Here is a 15,425-nt window from a genome sequence, read left to right on the forward strand (position 1 = left end):
TACGGTAGGAAATTTACTAAGTATCTTCATGGAACATGATCTTTACTTAATATCCTAATTAATTTTGGCATAAAAGAAAAATCAATCATTTTGACCCATACAATGTATTTTTGGCTATTGCTACAAATATACCCCAGCGACTTAAGACTGGTTTTGTGCTCCAGGGACACATATTGTAATTGACACCGGAACAGCTTTCTATTTTAAATGCAATTTATAAAATCTAATTTTCAGTATCACATTTCTTCAGAAATCATTCTAAAATGCTGATTTGGTGCTCAAGAAACATTTCTTACTATTATCAATGTTAAAAACAGTTGTGCTGCTTAGTATTTTTGTGGAAACCGTCTTTTGTTTGTAATATACTTTGATGAATAGAAAATTAAAATCAACAGCATTTATTTCAAATAGAAACTATCTGCATTATTATCTGAATTATAAAGGACTTCCTTGTCACTTTTGATCAGTTTAATGCATCCTTGCTGAATAAAAGTATTAATAATTTCTTTAAAAATTTGACACCAAACGTTTGAATGGTAGTGTATTTATTCCAGTGAAATTTACAAACACATTGCCTTATAAAAGTTAAAACAATGACTGGAGATTAATACTCAGAACTAAAAGGATTGTATCATAGAGGATCATGCTGCTGTTCCTGTTTTCTAGGGTGGTCCATCCCGTCAGCAGTGTAGGGTCCCAAAAAAACTGTAGCCTCACTAAAGTGTAGCTTTATAGTGCCCCTTAGTGGTTGAACTCTTTTAAATGTTGTATTAATACTCAGCATTACATGAAGCCTATTTGGCACCCAAATGTGATGCTATTCTTCTATATTTCTCCTCTATTCATTCCAACTCCTGCCTCTCTTTCTGTTTCCACTGCAGGTAAGAATGATATTTTTGGGGAGCACATCAGTCTATATGCCAGGCCGGGGAAATCAAGTGCGGACGTGAGGGCTCTGACGTACTGTGACCTGCACAAGATCCTCAGAGATGACCTGCTGGAAGTGTTGGACATGTACCCCGATTTCTCCGACAGCTTCTGGAGTAACCTAGAGATCACATTCAACCTTCGAGATGTAAGCCACTCAAACTCACACAATACAGAGGAAATAAATGTGTGTTCAACAGCGAGTTATTATTTGTGTTTCTGTACATGTTTTCTGTAATTATGTGAGTTACTGAAGCTTGTGTGTATCAGGCAGACAGAGTCATGCATGCAACCCCAAGCGAGGACTCAGACTGTGGGTACCGTCGACTCAGACATCGGAGGAACCCCTTACAGCGAAATCGACCTGGTAAGTGTGCTAATCTAGTCCAAGAGGGACACAAAAATGATACAACATACTATTCTGATCTCTCTTCTCTCTTAAATCACTAAGATGGGATGGACCGAGATGGGATGGACACGTACCCAGTCCAGTCCTGTTCGCCTGTGGGCAACCACCGGGGGGCAATACCGCTCTCTCACTGGGATGAGTTATGCAGCAATACCAGTGCTGCTTCCTTGTCCAGTGAGGAGGACATGAAGCCCCTGGTATCTGGCCGAGGGGAAATGTACTCGCCAGGGACAGAGATGCAAGAATACTCCCCTTCTGCAGTCAGCCTAATGCCCCCCGACAACAGCACAGCTTCTGCCATGGGAGGACCACTGGGAGGGACACATCCGTGCACAGGTAGAAGGATTGGGTTTGATGCCTCCTAAATCATAGTAGGCTGAACGTATTATCAGCCCAAGTTCATGAAAAATATGCACCTGTGGGGACCTTTTCGCAAAAAGGGTTTCGCAGCAGTTCAAAAGTGAAATGTCTAGTGAGTGGTGCTAAAAGGCGTGTTTAATTTTCTCAGATCAGATAAACGTAAATGGGTAAATAATAATTGTTTTTTGTATTTACGTGCAAGCACGTATTGCAGCAGTTTGGAAATAAAATGTCTGGTGAGTGGCGCTAAAAAGTTAATGCTCTATCGCATTCAAAAAAATATGGTACCACGCATAGATATGTAGGTAGTTTCCTGTGTGTCTGCAGTAGTTAGACGCATGTACATATCTATGTCTGCAATAGACAGATAAGCAGATGATTTTGCTTAACTAACACAGTACAACAAGAAGAAGGCATTAGCTTAACATCAAAAGTCACTAAAGTTTAAAAACCTGTAATATTGAGTTAATTCATATTAAAAACACAAATCAACACATTCTTACCTGTTAAAGTTTATCCAATTTCTCCAATTTTGGTGGTTTTTGCAACCAGAGGCTGCGCAATGTGGTGGCATCCTGAAAAAACTCATTGATTTTTATTGTGAGTGATGACACATTGACCGTTCCAAAATGGTGGACGCGTCGACGTGTCAGGAACGGTGACTTCTACCTATACATATACCAAGCAAACCAAGCCCTAAACTCAAACGATGGCGCTAAAGAAAACTTTTTGCTAAAGCAATTGTGCCATTTCACCTTATTTCTACATAGCTTTTTTTTTGTCAAAATGTGTTTCATGAAACTTGTAACCAAGCTCTCCGCATTACAATTGCAGCATTGTACCAGGTGCGCTAACGAGCAAGTTTACTATGTCAGAAAAGCTGGGTATGTGGTGCAAATATTAAAATGTTTTACAAATCATTCACTATAAGTGGTTTACAGCTGATATCATAGTATATTGCAAGGAACCATGCAAAAATGAACATTTCACATTCATTAATTGATCATCTGCCCCTTTATTTAAAATTTGTATGAAAATAAATAAAGATTGTTGGTGTTTTACTGCCATTTTTTTTCCCTACAATTTAAACATGTAGAAATGTAGGTATGTAGTTTTTTTCCAGTGAGCCTGGGTTGCATAATATGCCATGACAATGACGTGGAGGAAAGGGGCGAAGTTTAAGTACTGTATAAGTTCGGCATACGTCACCAAAGAGAAGTCTGTCATTTCACCGGAAGATCCAGTTATGACATTTTGATTGAAAATTGCAATGTCAAAAAATGTTTAATCATATAAACATATAAACACACAAGACATGCATTTAAAAAGTAGACAGGATGAATTTTAATTTCATGCCAACTTTAAAAGTATGCAATTTCCCATAGCCAGCCAGTATGTACGTTTTGTAATTGGTAGAAGTATGCAAATTGGTGTTTAGCTACTGTTTATTTTTTATCTGCAAATGTATGATATTTTATAATCATTTTAGTCTTCTCCATCTTTAGCTTGTCTGTTACTTTGTATCTTTCTGTTCCTCTTGATCTTTCCACTCATTCTTCATCCATACAGCGGCTCCTCTGAACGTGTCAGGGTTACACGGCTGTTTGCCTGACCGCAGGACCAGTCAGTACTCAGAGAGTCAGAGATGCTCCTCTGCAGTGCAGGCCTGCTACCACCATCACAGCCCCTGTGTTGAGGACAGACCGAGTTGGCTGCAGGCGCGTCTGGAGCTGCTGCAGTCGCAACTCAACAGGTCCGATATCCAGAGGATAAAAAAAAACAAGCTTTTAATGGCAAAGTCTGCATTTGTCTTACAACTCCACTTTTCTCTCTCTCTCTCTCAAGACTGGAGACCAGGATGACGGCTGATATAAATGTGATCCTGCAGTTGCTGCAAAGGCAGATGGCACCTGTACCCCCTGCCTACAGCGCTGTTTCCCCTGAACTGCTGGCCCACCACGCTCATCCCACCAGCCTGTACACCTCAGCAACGCACAGCACTATGCCATCTTTACAGATCAATGACAGTTCATCACCTGGAAAGGTAGGTTATCACGTGAGCAGTGAGAGAAGAACGTTAGTTTGTAAACCACACATTACATAGATGAACAGCAGATGTGTAATTCCAGAAGCAGTATCCAACTTATTTCTCAGTAATGCGTTTTCTGCAAATGTGTGAGACTTCTGGTTCATTAGCCGCTGTAGGGAAATAACGAGAAAATTGTTTTTATAAAAAATAACAATAAATAACATTACACACATTTAATAAAAACAAAAAAAATTTAATTTATTAAAAATGCATTTTCTCTCAAATTTCCTGCAGATCCCCTAGCACTTTCTTGCAGGCCCCCGGGAGTCTAGACCCCACTATGAAAACCCCTGCTGAACAACCTCAGTTTTGTAGAGAATAATTTTTTGGGGAGATTTCCAATTTTTGTGTTCAAGTAGATAGGAGCTTTACTTGCATGTGAAGTGAAGTGAAGTGAAGTGAAGTGAAGTGACATGTGGCCAAGTATGGTGACCCATACTCGGAATTAGTGCTCTGCATTTATCCCATCCAAAGTGCACACACACAGCAGTGAACACACACACACTGTGAACACACACCCAGAGCAGTGGGCAGCCATTTTTTGCTGCGGCGCCTATATATATATATATATATATATATATATAGTAACAAAACTATATTATATTATTATTTTATATTACATGCAGATTTCAGGTTTTATTACTTACTGTTAAAAATGAGGGCTGTCAATAGAATAAAATCATTTCATGATTTTTGACAAAAAATAACTAAAACAATAACAACAAAAAAATTGTTTTTATAAAAAATAACAATAAATAACATTACACACATTTAATAAAAACAAAAAAAATTTAATTTATTAAAAATGCATTTTCTCTCAAATTTCCTGCAGATCCCCTAGCACTTTCTTGCAGGCCCCCGGGAGTCTAGACCCCACTATGAAAACCCCTGCTGAAGGTAAAACTGTTTGCACTACAAACCACTGTGTTCATAATTAAGATAATACATTCAAATAATATGCTAAGACACACCTTTTGCAATATCAAGCAGCAAAACAAGTTGTTTCGTACAGCTAAAAATAGCTGGAAGCAGATGAGGCCGCAAGCCAGATACATTAAATTTACAAATTAACAGTGGCGGCTCGTCGGGAAAAATAGGGTGGATAAGGAGGTCAAAACAGACCACTCCTATAAAAATGAATATGCTGGATATATTTCCATCTCTTTTTCATATTCAAGTATATGGCCTGATACTTGAATAGCAGGCTAAGATAATTGTTACTATAAACACATGTTTTTGAAAATGTTAAAAATGACTAGTGTTACCAAAATGGCGACGTGTAAACTGATATTGGTAATATAATGATTGTCACCACTAAGATACTTGTCACAGTTAGACTGATCTCTGTGTTCTTACCAAGTGGCAACCTCCCGCTCTCTCTAGTGAAGCCAACACGGAAGTGACTTAAACTGTAATTCTTCAACTGGGATATATTTCCATCTCTTTTTCATATTCAAGTATATGGCCTGATACTTGAATAGCAGGCTAAGATAATTGTTACTATAAACACATGTTTTTGAAAATGTTAAAAAATTTGCTTTTAAATTGTCATTTGTACTAAAGCTAAAATAAATTATTAAAATATACATAAATTAATAAACTAAATTATAAACCTGAAGGGTAACTTGATTCACTTGGAAATATTTCTTATATTTCTATTTCTGTACTACATATTTCTATTCTATTATATTCATTTTTCACAAAACTATATATAAGTGACAGGTGGATTGCCGCTGCTGTCACCTCCGTCGAGCTAGGTGGGTGTGGTTTCAGCAACCAGTTCCCGCCTCTTTGCCCATTTTCGATTATCCAGGAGTGACGCGCTGCCAAGATGGCGACGGCCGGCTCCGCCTACTTTAGGCTTCAAAAACACTCTTCGGAAACCTACGGGTGACGTCACGGACACTACGTCCATGTTTTTATACAGTCTATGGTTCTTACACTATCAGCAGTCTAGATGAATCTTTGTAGTGATCTTGTTGCATGTCTGTATTGAACCGGACCTGTTTTATCCACAGAGCCCTGACTTGGACAGCTTCAAAGAGAAGTCTCCAGACTCTTTGTCCAGTGGGATCCATCTAACAGTTGCCTCCAATGACACCATGTCCATGTCCCCAGAGACAGAGCTGGCTGTGCCCACAGGACTGAATCCCCCCGGAGAGCCTCATCTACAGCCCCCCGGACTGCTGTGTAGAAGCCTGCGCTTCCCTTCGCTCCCGGACAGTCTGTAGAGTCCGAGCACGCTGGAGGGATCACCAGAAATCCAGAGGCACCTGTCCGATCCAGTCTTACCTGGACGCTAGAGGCCAAAAACAGACTACTGTCCGTTCCGAGACGCATATGTGCTTTCCCTTTTCAAACAGCTCAATATTTCACTTTTGCAATAAAATTCATGCTACTTAGTTAAAAGGGCGTCCAGTAGAGAAACCGGTGACTGTAGATTTCCCTGAAGCTCTGAGGTGTTTTGTCTCATATCCCTTCTCATTCAGAGCAGGATTTTTTCCTCTGATGCGAGATTATTTGGTAACACCTCTCGACTTTTGTGTTATTGAATATGAAGAGAAGCACAGTGGGCAATAAAGACGAAGAGAAGATACTACATTATGATGACCTTCCACAATCATGTAATAATTGTACATTTTTGTCTGTCTGAGATTTGTCATTACATACTAAACCTCATCTTGTCTTCTTATGTCCGCTTCTTATGTCCGGTTGGATCCTCTGAGGAAATTACAATGTAATGTATAATGAATTGCTTGTGTGTACTGATATTGCAAACGTGCAAAATGTTCTTTTCAGTGTATATATTTTCTAATGATATACTATTATAAATATATATATTTTTGTGTCAGGTTAGGTGTTTGACCCAAATCTAATGTATTAGCCTATTACATCAAATGACGTTATGACTGGCACAAATATGAAGCTTTGTATATTTGGATTCATAGTTACCAAATAGGCATGAATTCAGGGTTATGAAATGATATTTCTCACTCAAGTGGTTATTTTAACTGCTGATGGGTGGTGTGACTGTGTGTGTTAAGCTGTGGGATCTTTTGGAAATGTGATCATTGAATTTCAAAGAGAAGACTACTCAATCTTGACGTTCTGATTGGAGAAACTTTTTGCGATGAAATCAGTGTAAAGTTTGGTTTACCTCTGCAACGTAAGTAGATGAATGTATGGAAAATGATTGGAAACCTTTATTGGACTGTGAAGGTTTCCAAAAGCACACACTTATTATTTTTTAGATTAAATGTTATTTATAAAGAAGTGCTAATGTTGCACTGGGTTTAAGATATCAATATTCTTGGTCTCTTTTTCATCATTTTTTACTTTTAGGGATCCATTGATACTAAAATGCTCAATACTAACAAGCTAATAATTATTTTAATGTTATAAGCAGTGTTATTTTTGTATTTTTTATATACTATTACAGTATTTTTCAGTGCTAGCATCTCTGGTTATAAATAATAATTAACTAATATTAAAATCTGTAGTATAAAAATGGCAATTCATTTAGAAATTTGCAAAATTGTACATTTAAGTGTTCATAAAAATAAACTTAGTGAGCATTATTAGATGGCAAATTTAATCAGAACACGGAAATAAAGGAAATGAGCATGCAGAATTAAATATCCATTATCTAACCAATAAAATAATCTCTAATATAATCAGCCAATAAACAGTTTTGCCTTGATACATTGTACACCCATAAAAATGAGTTGGTTGGCCTTTACATGATTAATTAACACAGAAAGCTTTATGAAAGAACAAGAGTTTAAGTGAATTTATTAATAGAAAAGCATCATGGCTGGACACACACAGAACTACTTACATTTAAACACTCCATCTAAGAGTGTGAGGTGAGGATGAGGATCCCACACAGCCTCGCAGATTCACTTTTGATTCGACCGAAAAGTGTGGCGTTACTACTACATCATATTTGTGTAACAACAGAACAGTTTCATGGACCGACCAAATGACTCGCAATGCAAAGTTATTCTGGAAAAGTGACACTTTTGTCCTACCTTGTACATAATAATTATATATGTATACAGTACACATTTCACTTCGAGCACAAGCATGTTGAAAGGGGACTAACTTTTTTTTAATGAAAAAGAACATGGGGAAAAATATAACAGGAACTCTCAGTAATGCATCTTTAAATGGAAAAGACATTGCCCACTCAAACATTGACTTCAACAGCGCAACTAACCGCTTTGTGAGTCGTGAGCGTGTCTGAGGAACAATTATGAATGTTTTGCAGTGACGTCAAGCATTTTATCTCCATACTATCCTGTATTTAACAATTTCCAGGGATACAAAAAAAATGGCACCTTCCTGAAATGAGAAATGAAAAAGAAAAAAACTGGATCTGAAGTTCAGAGGACCTTTAAAATTGTTAATCTTTGAAGTAAGTAATTACATCTTAATAAAACGGTAGTTTTGTATTGTCCATGTTGGCAATTTTACATCTTTCTGATCCTAGTTTTCAAAAATGTTTTTTACCGGTTAAACAGAATAAACATGTATCTTTCCCTACACAAATGGCCATACAATCATAGTAATTACAGTTGTGTTTAAGATCCCATTATGAGGACTCTGGGACACCGGCAAGTAGGAAAACAGACAAATATAATATATTGTACAGAAACACAGATACTCATTCACACGGCTTCATTCTCCCAGACAAAAGTTGCACACACATTGTTCAGACTGTTATTCCCATAGGCCCGTTCATACAGTTTCCCGCTTGAAACCCCCAGACCTCAGGAACTTTAGAAAACAAGTCTCTGCTGCATGAAAGACTCGCTTCCAGCAATGCTGCCCGCAGGAAGCACAGAGGCGCTTTAAGCCTCGGCTCTACACCCGCAGGATCTCCAGACAGTTGTTGTAGCAAATGGCAATCCAGTCGGGCTGAGTGGAGGCCCACTGCACGTTATTGATCTCTCCCTCGGCCGTGTAGGCCAGGATGGGGTCCTCGATGGCCCGCGGCATCTGCTGGATGTCCCAGATCAGAGCCTGGTGATCGTCCGCTACAGTGGGATTTAAAAGAAAAGGGGGCCAAGTAAAGAAGACTTGTATGAAACAGCACTGTCACTGCTGCTATAGTCTAATACTGACCAAACGAAAACAGAACTCACACAACCGGTCCATTTAAGAATTCAAAACTATTGGATGTGTAAACAATTTAATGCATGTTTACGTGTAAGTTAATGTTTGATTTGAATAATATATTAGTAAATGCTCAAATGAATATGTGACCCTGGACCACAAAACCAGTCATAAGTAGCACAGGTATACTGTATTTGCAGCAATAGCCAAAAATACATTGTATGGGTCAAAATTATCGATTGTTCTTTTATGCCAAAATCATTAAGATATTAAGTAAAGATCATGTTCCATGAAGATATTTTTTAAATTTCCAAGTGTAAATATCAAAACTTCATTTTTGATTAGTAATATGCACTGCTAAGGACTTTTTGGACAACTTTAAAGGCGATTTTCTCAAAATTTAGATTTTTTTTTTGCAACCTCAGATTCCAGATTTTCAAATAGTTGTATCTCGGCCAAATATTATTCTATCCTAACAGACCATACATCAATGGAAAGCTGATTTATTCAGATTTCAGATTACGTATAAATAATCTGAAAAATTTACCCTTAGGACTGGTTTTGTGGTCCAGGGTCACATATTTACTAAAATTAAAAAATGCCTTTTTTTTTTAGTTAGCTCATGTAACCTAATGTAGTTACATAATGTTAACAAATGGAAAAGTTTCACATGCATTCTTGCTAAATAAAAGCATTGATTTCCCTGAAAATCTATTTTGACCCCACATATATATACAGTATCTCACAGAAGTGAGTACACCCCTCACATTTTTGTAAATATTTTATTATATCTTTTCATGTGACAACACTGAAGAAATGACACTTTGCTACAATGTAAAGTAGTGAGTGTACAGCTTGTATAACAGTGTAAATTTGCTGTCCCCTCAAAATAACTCAACACACAGCCAATTAATGTCTAAACCGCTGGCCACAAAAGTGTGTACACCCCTAACTGAAAATGTCCTAATTGGGCCCAAAGTGTCAATATTTTGTGTGGCCATCATTATTTTCCACACACACACACATTTGTGTTGTGCGTGCGTGTGTGTGTGTGTAACCAGGCTGGTTTCTCACCTGCTGTACATATGTGACAGGAGGAGTGGGGCGCCCATGCGATGCCGTTCACACAGGCACGATGATTATTGAGACGAGCCACAGGTGTGCACGGCACACGCACGTCCAGAATCACCACCTGACAAAAATAAAACATTGGATAGCAAAAATGAGGCACATGAGAAAACATGGAGACAAATATGTTAATACAGTAAGAGGGACTAAAAGAGAGACCTCCATGCCATCCATGGCCATAGTGGCCAAGTAGTTGGGGTCCTGTTTGTTCCAGCACAGGCGCAGCAGTGGGTGATGTTGAGGGTCCTCATAGATGATGGTGCTGTGCTCCAGGTGTCGCAGATCAAACATGCGCACGGATCCGTCTGCTCCCACAGACGCAAACATATCGCGACCTCCACCCGCACGGCTGAATGCGATGTCATACACCTGAAAGCCAATGAAAAACGCTTTTATACAGAGAAAGCTACTAAATACACTATTCAGAAGAATCTGAAGCTCTAGGGTGAGTTTTTCCTCACCTCCTTGTCGTGAGCAATTAGCTGTGTTTTGACATGGCCTGACACCAGGTTGACCCTTCCTAGGACCTGTCCTGTCTCTAAACCCCAGATCGTACAGGTGGTATCAATACTAGAAGTGCCTAAAAACACAAAACACACATACATGAAACCCTGACCATCTTTTGAGTGACAAACATACAAATGTGTAAAACATACATTTTTCTCCTAAACAATAGGGGTGGGAATCTTTAGTCACCTCACGATCCGATCCGATTCCGATTCTGGGAGTCACGATCCGATTCCAGAACGATTCTTGATCTACTTTTTCCCCCCCCTTATTAATTAATTAGTTTACCGATTCGAGAATCTTAAAATCCTTACATTTACATATCCTTACATAAGTAATTAAGTACTTTTAAAATAATTAGGCCTACAAATTGAACACAAAAATTTAAACAGTTGTATGTTAAGAATTTTAAACAAATATAACTTCAAAACATACAAGTAGCAAATAATAAAGAGGAGCATAGAAACATATTACAAACAACAAACAAAGAGTGCTTCCAGTATTTAAGATTATCTGAACATTTTCCATTCAAGAACTGAGAGTGATTTTTCGTCATCTTTAGGCTACGGTTGTTTTTTACTGACATCATAGACAGCGGGAGATCTATTAAGCTGCATTCACGCACGGATCTCTTTTGAAATATAAGAAGTAATGTGGTTTGTCCTCTCCGTTTAATCCCTTAAGACATAACTGGCTACATTACATTAATTTTGCATCATAAAACCATTTTGAGACGCAAGTGCATTAAACCACCACGGAGTTGCGCACAGCCGCATGCGCGAGCAGTCTTCACAAAGCACGCTACAGCATTTGAAATTGAAAGCAGCCTTCTGTTAGTGAGGTTCAGTAAGGAAAATACTGACGGGCAAGACTGCACACTTCGTGTAACATCAAACAAAGCGCGCGTCTCTCACAGCGCATCTTGTGCAATGAAGCCCGTGAATGTCCTTGTAATTCACTTCAACCTTTCCGAACTTTATGAAAGATTATTTTACGGAAGGTTCGAGTGGTGTATGTGTGTGAGGAATTGGAAGCAAGCAGAATACGGGTGTTTCTAAAGCAAACTCAGCATCATCGCGCATCTGGTTAAAAACTAAGCTCAGAATCCAGAATTGCTGGAGAGAGAATCGCGATGCATCGATGGATCGATTTTTTCTCCCACCCCTACTAAACAAGTGCTATTTTAGCAATATTCTTCTATACCACTTCTATTTTAAATTAGCTTCTATTTTTATATTTTATATTATCAGTTTTAATTTTGTTTTTCTTTTTATTGAACAGTTTTAGTAATTTTAGCATTTCAACTTAAACTTACCAGTTAGTTGTCAAGACAACTTTCCTAAATTTTACATTTAATTTGATCATAAAATTCTTCTGTCTCGACTGGAATATTTTGTGGGCATCCGGGGAACTGTTCTTAGCTGGTTCAAATCATATTTAACAAATAGAAGTTTCTCTATTAAACTGGGTAATTTTTCTTTGTCGCCTACTAAACTTTCCTGTGGAGTGCTGCAGGGCTCTATTCTCGCACCCATTGTTTTTTCTTTGTATTTACTTCCTTTGGGCTCTATTTTCAGAAAGCATGGTGTATCATTTCACTGCTATGCAGATGATACCCAAATTTATTTACCTCTAAAACGAAATAAACATGTTGCTCTGGATTCTCTTTTTGTGTGTCTTGATGAAGTGAAAACGTGGTTCTCTCAAAATGTTTTATTTTTTAATGAATCAAAAACCGAGGTTATAGTCTTTGGCCCCAGTGAAAATTCAGGGAGCAGAAGTATCAATCTGGACTACCTTGCTCCCTTTGCTTCTTCCTGTATCAAGAACTTAGGTGTGTTCTGGGAGCCGAGTCTCAAATTTGATAAACAAATAAATGTAGTTATTAGTTCTGGTTTTTTTCAACTACGTCTTCTCTCCAAAATTTAATCTTTTCTCTCTGAGAAAACTTTAGAGATTGCTATCCATGTGCTCATTACATCTTGCTTGGACTACTGCAACTCTCTTTACCTTGGAATTTCTACATCATCCATCGCTCGTCTCCAATTATTACAAAATGCCGCTGCTAAATTCCTCAAAGGACAACGTAAATTTGATCACGTTACTCCAATTTTGAAATCGTTGTATTGGTTACCTGTGCATCTTAGAATTTAGTTTAAAATTCTTCTTTATGTTTTTAAATCTATAAATAATCTGGCCCCGAGCTATCTATCTGATCAACTTTATCCATACAATCCTACACGAAATCTGAGGTCTGGTGACCAAAGACTTCTCTCTGTCCCCAGATCACGGTTAAAGCATAGAGGGAATCGAGCCTTTGCGGTTGCTGGCCCTAGGCTGTGGAACAGCCTTCCAGACTATATCAGATCGGCACGGTCTTTAACTGTTTTTAAATCATCTCTTAAAACCTATTTCTTCTCTTTGGCTTTCAATTCTTTGTGAGTTTATGGTATGAATCTGTGGGTTGCCCTGTGTTCTATGTTTTTGTTTGTTCAGCACTTTGGTCAGTTGTGCTTGCTGTTTTTAAATGTGCTATATAAATAAAACATAAAACTTAATTTTTTTATTTATTTAAATTAAAGCTGCAGTCCGTAAGTTTTGCCTCTTTGTCGCCATCTCTATTTGAAAACCTGGAAATGCAGCTGTGTGCGGAAATATTTCTAATGGTTTTAGTTAACAATCACTATCAACACTGCCAAAAAACTCCCAGAAGACTGAAGTCCATTTAGTTGCCAAAATGCAAAAGTGACATTTCTAATTTTTTTGAGTGCAAGGAATAAAATAAAATATTTTATTTAATATTTTTTATTTAAACTGTATATATTAAGCATTTATTAAATATATGTTTTTTAAATACATTTTGTATTTTTTAATTAAAATATATGTTTTCTATATTTATTTTTGCTTTATTTCAATTATCACAAATAATTTTAAATAGCTTACGGTTACGGTAATAGTTAACGGTCACAACAATGCCACACAATTGTGTGCTCTCACCCAGAAGATTCGGATCCACTTCATTCCAGTCAAAAGATGTCAGAGGTGCACAGAAATCAGAGTTCTTGTTATTATTCAGGAGACACTCCAGACGGGTCTCGGTGTCATTCACCTGACAACAAGATACATACAGTTCACTTACTTTATTTATATATACTGAGTTTGCATGTTTCTACAGTTCTGTCACAGTATTAAAGCTTGAAAGTCTCTGATCATTTCAAGTTACATCAAAATTGACCCTATTCACTTTCTTAACACACATTCCTGATCTTATTGTGAACTATTGTTAAGTGCACATTTATTTAAAATATAGAGACATTTCACCATGAAATCAATTATAGAATCAATCAAGCCAGATCAAGAAAAAAGAATGCCATGAAAATGTCTAGCTATTTGGCTATTGGTTAACATATGACATCAGTGGAAAAGGAAAACCACATCAGAGGAACAGCATTTTAAGCATTTAATGAAGTTATTACATTTGAATAAAACTGATACATTTAGATTTTTTTTGTAATGCACCAATGAATGTTCACAGCAAGACCAAGGACATGCATTAATAATGAAATAGTTCCATTTTCATCTCACGTTGGCTTGCGCAGTGCAGTCAAGCATGAGTGTGTAGCAGAAAGTGTACATACCCTCCAAATGCGCAGATAGTCTCCACTGGTGGCCAGCAGGTCTGGATAGACGCCCTTGGTGTCGGGGATCCACATGATCTTGGTGGTTGGGTACGGATGATCGAAGGTGTTCCTGCATACAAACTCTGAGCTCTCCTCCTCGAGACCCACCAGCTGGACCTGAACATCACAAAACAAGCAGCTGATGCAACAATGTCCATCTACTGCATCCATAAAGATGATGGGTTTCTGACAGCTGTCAAACTTTTATCCACAAGCAAGATACAAATAAGTCATCAAGCAACACGCTATTTATCTGAGAGTGTTCTCAAACTCTATGGGTGACATTTATGACCAACACTCTATTACTACACACCATTAAAACCCGTTAATCTGCATCTAACATGTTACTATACATTTCAGGCATACTTCTCTATATGACAGCAACACAAAACAAAGTAGAGCCATAACACACAGCGATCAGGGATGTCTTGGTGTCACACAGCGGTTTACCTTGTTGTTATATTCCTCAACGAAGCTGCCGAGCGCCAGGCGAAAGCGCTTGTCGGGTCTGACGCTCCAGTTCATGGCATAGACGGTCCATGGCGCCTCGTACTTGTAGATCTCTTTTCGTTTACCGTGCAACGACATGATTCAATCCCTCGATCGGACCGGTGAGAATAAGTTAGAATTGGGTCGTTAACAATACCTAGATTTGCAGCGATGGCTGAAAAAGGCTCTTTCAGCGAGAAAGATGGTCTTGTGTTTGTGCAGCGCGAGACAAAGAGAATAATGTCATAACAATCCCCTCCGCAACGGCCGCGAAAACGACGAGCTGCGCTCTGCGACGACACAAATCCTGCTTAGTGAAGCGCACAGATCACCATCTAATACTCAAGACTGTGTGTAGCTAAAGGCCCATGTTTTTGCTTAGTCCCAACGGTTTTAATTCTAACTTTAGAAAGCCCCAAATAGGCCCGACCGCTCAACGGCGCATTTGGTCTGAGGAGGATGTGCGTGTTTCAAAATAAAAGTCCTCGATAGAAAATGGGGGCTGAGCGCTGAGGTTATTTATAGATTTTTGTTGCTACTTGATCATTTTACTTTCACATCATGTTGGGCAGAGCTTCATTATTTTTTAGCAATTCCATTTAGCTTTGAAAAGTAACAAACTGTACATTAGATGTCAACTGTGGCTCAAGATATAGATAAATATTAGTAAATAAAAAAAAATAATAATAATTATTAAAAAATATATATTTATAACATG

General features: G+C 38.0%; 2 protein-coding genes across 3 annotated transcripts in view; one reads left to right on the forward strand and one right to left on the reverse strand.

The window, feature by feature from the left end:
* The window catches only part of LOC107729428 (potassium voltage-gated channel subfamily H member 2-like), a 45,833-nt gene extending 38,747 nt beyond the window's left edge, over positions 1–7,086 (forward strand). The window contains exons 11-16 of the mRNA XM_016539914.1: positions 882–1,075; positions 1,198–1,294; positions 1,379–1,672; positions 3,266–3,449; positions 3,542–3,740; positions 5,804–7,086. Coding sequence (XP_016395400.1) covers positions 882–1,075; positions 1,198–1,294; positions 1,379–1,672; positions 3,266–3,449; positions 3,542–3,740; positions 5,804–6,016 — 1,181 coding nt within the window. The 3' untranslated portion in view covers positions 6,017–7,086. The remainder of the gene's footprint in view (positions 1–881; positions 1,076–1,197; positions 1,295–1,378; positions 1,673–3,265; positions 3,450–3,541; positions 3,741–5,803) is intronic.
* An 813-nt stretch (positions 7,087–7,899) lies between these two features.
* Positions 7,900–15,189, reverse strand: dcaf7 (ddb1 and cul4 associated factor 7). 2 transcript variants are annotated; one of them, XM_016540093.1, is made up of 7 exons: positions 14,669–15,189; positions 14,177–14,335; positions 13,536–13,647; positions 10,493–10,611; positions 10,191–10,400; positions 9,978–10,095; positions 7,900–8,824 (listed from the first exon to the last, which is right to left on the reverse strand). In XM_016540093.1, the coding sequence occupies exons 1-7, from the start codon at positions 14,804–14,806 to the stop codon at positions 8,652–8,654; spliced, it is 1,029 nt and encodes a 342-aa protein (XP_016395579.1). In that variant the 5' UTR covers positions 14,807–15,189; the 3' UTR covers positions 7,900–8,651. The 2 variants fall into 2 exon arrangements, with proteins under 2 accessions (XP_016395579.1, XP_016395578.1); XM_016540092.1 differs by having other exon boundaries at positions 7,900–8,827; positions 14,669–15,188.
* Between the last annotated feature and the right edge of the window lie 236 nt (positions 15,190–15,425).

This window comes from Sinocyclocheilus rhinocerous, unplaced genomic scaffold (assembly GCF_001515625.1).
Source record: "Sinocyclocheilus rhinocerous isolate Xijiao unplaced genomic scaffold, SAMN03320098_v1.1 scaffold697, whole genome shotgun sequence".
NCBI lineage: Eukaryota > Metazoa > Chordata > Actinopteri > Cypriniformes > Cyprinidae > Sinocyclocheilus > Sinocyclocheilus rhinocerous.